The sequence below is a fragment of the Xyrauchen texanus genome, chromosome 36, assembly GCF_025860055.1.
Source record: "Xyrauchen texanus isolate HMW12.3.18 chromosome 36, RBS_HiC_50CHRs, whole genome shotgun sequence".
In the NCBI taxonomy this organism is placed as follows: Eukaryota; Metazoa; Chordata; class Actinopteri; order Cypriniformes; family Catostomidae; genus Xyrauchen; species Xyrauchen texanus.
The window spans coordinates 1,073,362-1,083,560 of record NC_068311.1 but is presented as its reverse complement, the minus strand read 5'-3'; the positions used below and the strand labels follow the sequence as shown (position 1 = coordinate 1,083,560).

General features: G+C 41.2%; 1 protein-coding gene across 1 annotated transcript in view; it reads right to left on the bottom strand.

Annotated features, from left to right (window-relative positions):
- Window positions 1-8,749, bottom strand: part of LOC127629453 (cGMP-dependent 3',5'-cyclic phosphodiesterase-like) — a 238,692-nt gene extending 229,943 nt beyond the window's left edge. Inside the window, exon 1 of the mRNA XM_052106558.1 lies at window positions 8,567-8,749. Within this exon, the coding sequence (XP_051962518.1) occupies window positions 8,567-8,637 (71 nt within the window). The 5' untranslated portion in view covers window positions 8,638-8,749. The remainder of the gene's footprint in view (window positions 1-8,566) is intronic.
- Window positions 8,750-10,199: the final 1,450 nt, after the last annotated feature.

Sequence of the window (10,199 nt, the reverse complement as noted above, 5' to 3'; positions counted from 1 at the left end):
AATCAGAAAAATAAGAATAAAGTACATTTTTGTCTCAATTTGCTTTGTGATTTTCAGCAGTTTCTTAAGCTGAGAGTCTCAGAATGTGTCATAGTCTATATCATTAAAAATGATGAAAAGTTGTCTTTAAAGTGATGCCAAACACAACTTTTGTTTTGTCCAGAATGGGACATACAGAAGACCTCAGTGATATTAAACGTGGCACTGCCAGGATGCCAACCAGTGAAAAGCACAAAGCACAAAACACAGACATGAACCACATTGAACACCTTTGACATGAAATGTAACTGTGAGTCAGACCTCATCAGCGCCTGACCTCACACACACACGCACACGCACACACACACACACTGTCACACACACACACACACACACACACACACACACACTCACACACACACAGTGTCACACACACACACACACACTCACACACACACGCACACACACACACTCACACACACACACACTCACACACACACACTCACACACACACACACTCACACACACACACGTACACACACACACGTACACACACACACTCACACACTCTCACACACACACTCTCACACACACACACTCACACACTTTATCCTGGATGAAAGAGAGGATAAGAGAGGTGAAGTGACTGGCATCACCCCCGCTGTTTAGAGTGGGATGCCCTCTCACAAACGTCCTTCAAACACACACACACAAGCTCTCCAGAGTGTGTGTGTGTGTGTGTGTGTGTGTGTGTGTGTGTGTGTGTGTGTGTGTGTGTAGGGGTTCTTCATCTGTGTAAATGAGTGTGTGGGTGGGAGAGAGCGAAAGATAGAGGTCATTTTTTATCCGTGTAACTTTAGTTTTGTTCTCAATAATGTCAACAGTCTCTGATACAAGAGTCAACAGTGTGTCGATACATCAAAGCAATCAAAAGTTACGAATGTTTATCCCATACGGGACGCCTGTTGCCTGTAGTGTAGCAGAAATAGAAGCGTCCCGTCTGCACGTGCTTTATTTGCAGCCGGTGTGTTAGCGCACGTTAGCGCATCTCTTTGTGTACGTCAATCTCTGATATTTTAGAGGCGTGCGCTGCTTTGGCATGACCCGTGTGTGTTCCATTGAGAAGTGATCATAGACTTCACCTTTCACTGTCGGACGGCTGTAAGGTGTAATAACACGCTCATTCTGAACTATCCCACAGCGTGGTCATGATTATTGGTTTCCCTTCGAAGTGCCCCGTGAAGCAGCTTGGGACGCAGTACAGGTCTTCTCTACGAAACAACCCATCGAGCACACAAGTGTCAGATCTGACTGTTCAGATCGAGACGCATTAAGAGAAATCTGATTTTGGGGGATTTCAAACCACCTATGGATGTGGTTTGGATCAGGCTTGAATTGTTTGTGTTTTTGTCCAATTCAAGCTACAAAACCCGAAATGTACCTTAATCAGATTGGCCATTTGATTCGTCATTAGCCGCGTCTCCATCCACCTTTCCCTGTTTTGTGATCGACAAAGTGAAAATGCGTAAAAACAAATTTGTGAAATTTGGCGTCTTCTCCCCGTTTCCATTCAAACAGACTTTTATGGATAATAATGGCGTGCGTGATGACGTCATGCCTAAAAAAAACACTTTGTCACATAAGTTTTGGTTTATGGCAAAATAAATCTGCCCTGAAGCCGTTTCCATTCAGAAATGTGTTTATCACTAATTCGCCCCTGATGATTTTCCTCTGATGTTTTGGGTAAATTGGGGAGATTATTGAGATTATTCACTGACATTAACCAGTTAACTGTCAGTTTAATTAACAAATAAAAGCAATCAGAAGACGAGGAATTGCCATATGAAGCAGTTGCTCTTCTGATGGGACTGTAATATCGGTCCTGATGTTGCACCTATCGCTGGTTGCCATCGGTTACGACCCGAAAGCGGATCGTCATGACCCTGTTAAAGCTGCAGCAAGTATTAAAGAAACTTTCAGTGTCAGTATCAGGAGCATCATGGATGTGTTTCTGATGTGTGACAGATATTACAGAAACATTGATGCGTGTAATATCAGTGTTACATACGTGATACATTCCTCATATTCAATATTTTAAACAATCATCAGATCTAAAGCATCGCCATGACAACTGCATCATGTCCCGCAGATTTCTCCAGCAACTTTAACCACCAACTGAACTTGATCATCATCTCAAATTAATTTAATGTCATAATGCAAATGTATATTTTCTGAAGAAGCAGTAAATGCGATCTACTTTAGATTTAAAGTATTTAAACGTTTCAGATCTCATTTGGACAAATAGTTCTGATAGTTTATATTCTTGAGAAAAGTCTAGAACATTCTGAAACTGTATATAAAAATTTTTAAATTTTGCCATCATTTATTCAAAAATAACAATAATTGAATATAATTGTGCTGTATGTTTGTGCTTCTAGTATTGTGTATTTATTCTTAATTTAAATCCTCTTTGTGCACAGAAATGATGTTGTTTGTATTGTGGATAATTCTGTGACTGTCGTCTATTATTCTGAACCGTGTGGAAAAGCAGCTTTAATAAATAATCGGATGTCTACAGCGATTAAATGAATCACAAACAGTTCATTCATTAGTTCTCCTTGTACTTGTTGATGACCGGTGCATGATACGAGATATTTGTGTTGCACTCCTGTTAGTGTCGTGACGCAGATGTGTTTGCAGATCGGATCTGTATAACGTTAAGATCAAACGATAATCACGTAAAATATATTGGCTTTAAGGATGTACACATTGTTGTCACGGTAACACGCTAACGATGCAGTCGGACACAACAACAACATAGACTCGATCAATGGCGTGAGTTGGGGGCGGGACTATGATTTGTTGCATCATCGGCAGACAGGTGTAATCGAAAAGCTGTTTGAAAGCAATGTTTATTTATTTTTTTGCAATTCCGGTTGGAGGCACAGAAACTACACACTTCAGCTTTAGTCAACATGAAATGGCAGATGCAAACCTCCTCTGACTTACTAAATGAGAGACAGAAAGAGAGAAAATAAATGAGAGAGAGAGCAGCTATAGTTGCAGAAATGTGAGCAGCAAAGACTAAAATAGACTCAAAGGGAGCAAAAGAGAGAAAATAGACATGATTCATTCCTTTTGCTGATACAGGTTTTGTTTTGGGTTTTGTTAAAGACTTTCTAGCAAGTCAGTCCATTACGAACCGATTCTTTTTAGTGAATCAAAACTGATAGAGCAACCAGTGTAATCCGACAGATGAGTGACTCTTACGAACCGATTCTTTTTAGTGAATCAAAACTGATAGAGCAACCAGTGTAATCCGACAGACGAGTGCCTCTTACGAACCGATTCTTTTTAGTGAATCAAAACTGATAGAGCAACCAGTGTAATCCGACAGACGAAGTGCCTCTTACGAACCGATTCTTTTTAGTGAATCAAAACTGATAGAGCAACCAGTGTAATCCGACAGACGAGTGACTCTTACGAACCGATTCTTTTTAGTGAATCAAAACTGATAGAGCAACCAGTGTAATCCGACAGACGAGTGCCTCTTACGAACCGATTCTTTTTAGTGAATCAAAACTGATAGAGCAACCAGTGTAATCCGACAGACGAGTGACTCTTACCAACCGATTCTTTTTAGTGAATCAAAACTGATAGAGCAACCAGTGTAATCCGACAGACGAGTGACTCTTACGAACCGATTCTTTTTAGTGAATCAAAACTGATAGAGCAACCAGTGTAATCCGACAGACGAGTGCCTCTTACGAACCGATTCTTTTTAGTGAATCAAAACTGATAGAGCAACCAGTGTAATCCGACAGACGAGTGCCTCTTACGAACCGATTCTTTTTAGTGAATCAAAACTGATAGAGCAACCAGTGTAATCCGACAGACGAGTGACTCTTACGAACCGATTCTTTTTAGTGAATCAAAACTGATAGAGCAACCAGTGTAATCCGACAGACGAGTGACTCTTACTGAACCGATTCTTTTTAGTGAATCAAAACTGATAGAGCAACCAGTGTAATCCGACAGACGAGTGCCTCTTACTGAACCGATTCTTTTAGTGAATCAAAACTGATAGAGCAACCAGTGTAATCCGACAGACGAAAGTGCCTCTTACTGAACCGATTCTTTTTAGTAAATCAAAACTGATAGAGCAACCAGTGTAATCCGACAGACGAGTGACTCTTACGAACCGATTCTTTTAGTGAATCAAAACTGATAGAGCAACCAGTGTAATCCGACAGACGAGTGACTCTTACTGAACCGATTCTTTTTAGTGAATCAAAACTGATAGAGCAACCAGTGTAATCCGACAGACGAGTGACTCTTACGAACCGATTCTTTTTAGTGAATCAAAACTGATAGAGCAACCAGTGTAATCCGACAAACGAGTGACTCTTACGAACCGATTCTTTTTAGTGAATCAAAACTGATAGAGCAACCAGTGTAATCCGACAGACGAGTGACTCTTACGAACCGATTCTTTTTAGTGAATCAAAACTGATAGAGCAACCAGTGTAATCCGACAGACGAAGTGACTCTTACTGAACCGATTCTTTTTAGTGAATCAAAACTGATAGAGCAACCAGTGTAATCCGACAGACGAGTGACTCTTACTGAACCGATTCTTTTAGTGAATCAAAACTGATAGAGCAACCAGTGTAATCCGACAGACGAGTGACTCTTACTGAACCGATTCTTTTTAGTGAATCAAAACTGATAGAGCAACCAGTGTAATCCGACAGACGCAGTGACTCTTACTGAACCGATTCTTTTAGTGAATCAAAACTGATAGAGCAACCAGTGTAATCCGACAGACGAGTGACTCTTACGAACCGATTCTTTTAGTGAATCAAAACTGATAGAGCAACCAGTGTAATCCGACAGACGAGTGACTCTTACGAACCGATTCTTTTTAGTGAATCAAAACTGATAGAGCAACCAGTGTAATCCGACAAACAAGTGACTCTTACGAACCGATTCTTTTTAGTGAATCAAAACTGATAGAGCAACCAGTGTAATCCGACAGACGAGTGACTCTTACGAACCGATTCTTTTTAGTGAATCAAAACTGATAGAGCAACCAGTGTAATCCGACAAACAAGTGACTCTTACTGAACCGATTCTTTTAGTGAATCAAAACTGATAGAGCAACCAGTGTAATCCGACAAACAAGTGACTCTTACGAACCGATTCTTTTTAGTGAATCAAAACTGATAGAGCAACCAGTGTAATCCGACAGACGAGTGACTCTTACTGAACCGATTCTTTTTAGTGAATCAAAACTGATAGAGCAACCAGTGTAATCCGACAGACGAGTGACTCTTACGAACCGATTCTTTTTAGTGAATCAAAACTGATAGAGCAACCAGTGTAATCCGACAAACAAGTGACTCTTACTGAACCGATTCTTTTTAGTGAATCAAAACTGATAGAGCAACCAGTGTAATCCGACAGACGAGTGACTCTTACTGAACCGATTCTTTTTAGTGAATCAAAACTGATAGAGCAACCAGTGTAATCCGACAGACGAGTGACTCTTACGAACCGATTCTTTTTAGTGAATCAAAACTGATAGAGCAACCAGTGTAATCCGACAGACGAGTGACTCTTACGAACCGATTCTTTTAGTGAATCAAAACTGATAGAGCAACCAGTGTAATCCGACAGACGCAGTGACTCTTACGAACCGATTCTTTTAGTGAATCAAAACTGATAGAGCAACCAGTGTAATCCGACAGACGAGTGACTCTTACGAACCGATTCTTTTTAGTGAATCAAAACTGATAGAGCAACCAGTGTAATCCGACAGACGAGTGACTCTTACAAACCGATTCTTTTTAGTGAATCAAAACTGATAGAGCAACCAGTGTAATCCGACAGACGAGTGACTCTTACGAACCGATTCTTTTTAGTGAATCAAAACTGATAGAGCAACCAGTGTAATCCGACAAACAAGTGACTCTTAAGAACCGATTCTTTTTAGTGAATCAAAACTGATAGAGCAACCAGTGTAATCTGACAGACGAGTGACTCTTACAAACCGATTCTTTTTAGTGAATCAAAACTGATAGAGCAACCAGTGTAATCCGACAGACGAGTGACTCTTACGAACCAATTCTTTTTAGTGAATCAAAACTGATAGAGCAACCAGTGTAATCCGACAGACGAGTGACTCTTATGAACCAATTCTTTTTAGTGAATCAAAACTGATAGAGCAACCAGTGTAATCCGACAGACGAGTGACTCTTACGAACCGATTCTTTTTAGTGAATCAAAACTGATAGAGCAACCAGTGTAATCCGACAGACGAGTGACTCTTACGAACCGATTCTTTTTAGTGAATCAAAACTGATAGAGCAACCAGTGTAATCCGACAGACGAGTGACTCTTACTGAACCGATTCTTTTAGTGAATCAAAACTGATAGAGCAACCAGTGTAATCCGACAGACGAGTGACTCTTACTGAACCGATTCTTTTTAGTGAATCAAAACTGATAGAGCAACCAGTGTAATCCGACAGACGAGTGACTCTTACTGAACCGATTCTTTTTAGTGAATCAAAACTGATAGAGCAACCAGTGTAATCCGACAGACGAGTGACTCTTACAAACCGATTCTTTTTAGTGAATCAAAACTGATAGAGCAACCAGTGTAATCCGACAGACGAGTGACTCTTACTGAACCGATTCTTTTAGTGAATCAAAACTGATAGAGCAACCAGTGTAATCCGACAAACAAGTGACTCTTAAGAACCGATTCTTTTTAGTGAATCAAAACTGATAGAGCAACCAGTGTAATCTGACAGACGAGTGACTCTTACAAACCGATTCTTTTTAGTGAATCAAAACTGATAGAGCAACCAGTGTAATCCGACAGACGAGTGACTCTTACGAACCAATTCTTTTTAGTGAATCAAAACTGATAGAGCAACCAGTGTAATCCGACAGACGAGTGACTCTTATGAACCAATTCTTTTTAGTGAATCAAAACTGATAGAGCAACCAGTGTAATCCGACAGACGAGTGACTCTTATGAACCAATTCTTTTTAGTGAATCAAAACTGATAGAGCAACCAGTGTAATCCGACAGACGAGTGACTCTTATGAACAGATTCATTAACTGTGTTAACTGTACCTTTAAGCAGCTTGGAAATGTCCAGAAAATGATTTCAAGCCTTTAGACAATTAGCCAATTAGCTTCTGATAGGAGGAGTACTGAATTGAAGGTGTACCTGTGGATGTATTTTAAGACCTACCTTCAAACTCAGTGTCTCTTTGATTGACATCATTGGACAATCAAAAGAAATCAGGCAAGACCTCAGAAAAACATTGTGGACCTCCACAAGTCTGGATCATCATTGGGAGCAATTTCCAAACACCTGAAGGTGCCACGTTCATCTGTACAAACAATAGTACACAAGTATAAACACCATGTGACCACACAGTCATCACACCGCTCAGGAAGGAGACACATTCTGTCTCCTAGAGATGAACGTAGTTTGTGTGAAAAGTGCAAATCAATCCCAGAACAACAGCAAAGGACCTTGTGAAGATGCTGGAGGAAACAGGTGGACGAGTATCTAGATCCACAGCAACACCAGTCCTATATGGACATCACCTGAAAGGCTCAGCAAGGAAGAAGCCGCTGCTCCAAAACCACCATAAACAAGCCAGACTACAGTTTGCAAGTGCACATGGGGACAAAGATCTTACTTTTGGAGAAATGTCCTCTGGTCTCATAATGACCATCGTTATGTTTGGCGGTAAAAGGGTGAAGAACAGCATCCCAACCGTGAAGCATGGGGGTGCAGCATCATGTTGTGGGGGTGCTGCAGGAGGGACGGGTGCACTTCACTAAATAGATGATGACATCATGAGGAAGGAACATGATGTGGATATATTGAAGCAACATCTCAAGACATCAGACAGGAAGTTAAAGCTCGTAACAAACGGGTCTTCCAAATGGACAATGACCCCAAGCACACCTCCAAAGTTGTGGCAAAATGGCTTCAGGACAATAAAGGCAAGGTATTGGAGCGACATCACAAAGTCCTGACCTCAATCCCATTGAGCATTTGTGCAGAACAGAAAAAGCGTGTGCGAGTTTAAATGTATTTGCCTAAGATGTTTGTAAACTTCTGAATTCACCTGAACATATTTGCAACAAGACGTTTTCTGTAATATATTTCCTGTAAAAGCATTTATCCATCACATGTCTCAGCGAATAATCAGAGCAGTGGTGTACATGTCAGACTTATACCATCACACTGAGGCAGTATTCATCATAAACTGATTAAAAACACTCAACATAAAGAATAAAAGTGTTAAAAACACTCCGCACATACATATAAATGATACAAATGTGTCAGTTAAACAGTGACATTGTGTATTTTAAAGTGAGCATGAGAAAACGGATCTGAGATCAGTTTTAAACACTCATTATGATCTGATATCTGACCGGTGCTGATGCTGAGAGCGACGCGACGCGAGCGGAACGCTAATCCACGAAGCGAACAGCTGCGTTCGATATCTCAGGAGCGTTAAGGTCGCGTCGCGTTTTGAATTGCGTTACTCACAGTTCGTATGCCGCTGGGTTCTGGTACTGTTGGTTACGGCAAAGCAGCGCGTGTCCGCACGCCTGACCCATCGCGCATCGTGCCGGAGACGCCGGTACCGGGAGACTGAGATGAGGAAGAGGGTTCTCCGCTGCCGGTCGCTGAGAGGACGAACAGAAAGATGATGTGTTGAGAGAGAAAGATTACGAGTCTGTGTATCTCTGTCTGTCTCTCTCTCTCTCTGACTGTAGTGGGCTGGGCGCGTGCTGTAATAGTTCCGCGCGCGCGCGCGCGTGTGTGTGCGTGTATGTGTGTGTGTGTGTGTGTGTGTGTGTGTGTGTGTGTGTGTGTTGCGCTGTGATCGATTAGAAAGGCGTTTCCCTCTCTGAACAAACATCAGACTCGTGACCAAAGTTCCTGAAAATCTATTTCATTTGATCAGACGTGACCAGAGAGGGGGAAAAAAAAAAACACTTGCCGTCAAATTTTTATATTTACTTTCTTAATACACTGTCTTATTGTGAAACATTCATCAGTGAACATTATTGCAAAAACATGTAATCACTTCCGCCTCTGAAACACTTTCAGTCTGACTTATCCAAGGCCGTACGTTTTATGTTCTGTCACAATAGTTTACGTTCCCTCTCAATAGTTTACGTTCCCTCTCAATAGTTTACGTTCCCTCTCAATAGTTTAGCGTTCCCTCTCAATAGTTTACATTTCCTCTCAATAGTTTAGCGTTCCCTCTCAATAGTTTACGTTCCCTCTCAATAGTTTACGTTCCCTCCAATAGTTTACGTTCCCTCTCAATAGTTTACGTTCCCTCTCAATAGTTTACGTTCCCTCTCAATAGTTTACGTTCCCTCACAATAGTTTACGTTCCCTCACAATAGTTTACGTTCCCTCTCAATAGTTTACGTTCCCTCTCAATAGTTTAGCGTTCCCTCTCAATAGTTTACGTTCCCTCTCAATAGTTTACGTTCCCTCCAATAGTTTACGTTCCCTCTCAATAGTTTACGTTCCCTCTCAATAGTTTACGTTCCCTCTCAATAGTTTACGTTTCCTCTCAATAGTTTACGTTCCCTCTCAATAGTTTACGTTCCCTCTCAATAGTTTACGTTCCCTCTCAATAGTTTACGTTCCCTCTCAATAGTTTAGCGTTCCCTCGCAATAGTTTAGCGTTCCCTCACAATAGTTTACGTTCCCTCACAATAGTTTACGTTCCCTCTCAATAGTTTAGCGTTCCCTCGCAATAGTTTAGCGTTCCCTCTCAATAGTTTACGTTCCCTCACAATAGTTTACGTTCCCTCACAATAGTTTACGTTCCCTCTCAATAGTTTAGCGTTCCCTCGCAATAGTTTAGCGTTCCCTCACAATAGTTTACGTTCCCTCACAATAGTTTACGTTCCCTCTCAATAGTTTAGCGTTCCCTCGCAATAGTTTAGCGTTCCCTCTCAATAGTTTACGTTCCCTCTCAATAGTTTACGTTCCCTCACAATAGTTTACGTTCCCTCTCAATAGTTTAGCGTTCCCTCGCAATAGTTTAGCGTTCCCTCTCAATAGTTTACGTTCCCTCACAATAGTTTACGTTCCCTCGCAATAGTTTAGCGTTCCCTCTCAATAGTTTAGCGTTCCCTCGCAACAGTTTAGCGTT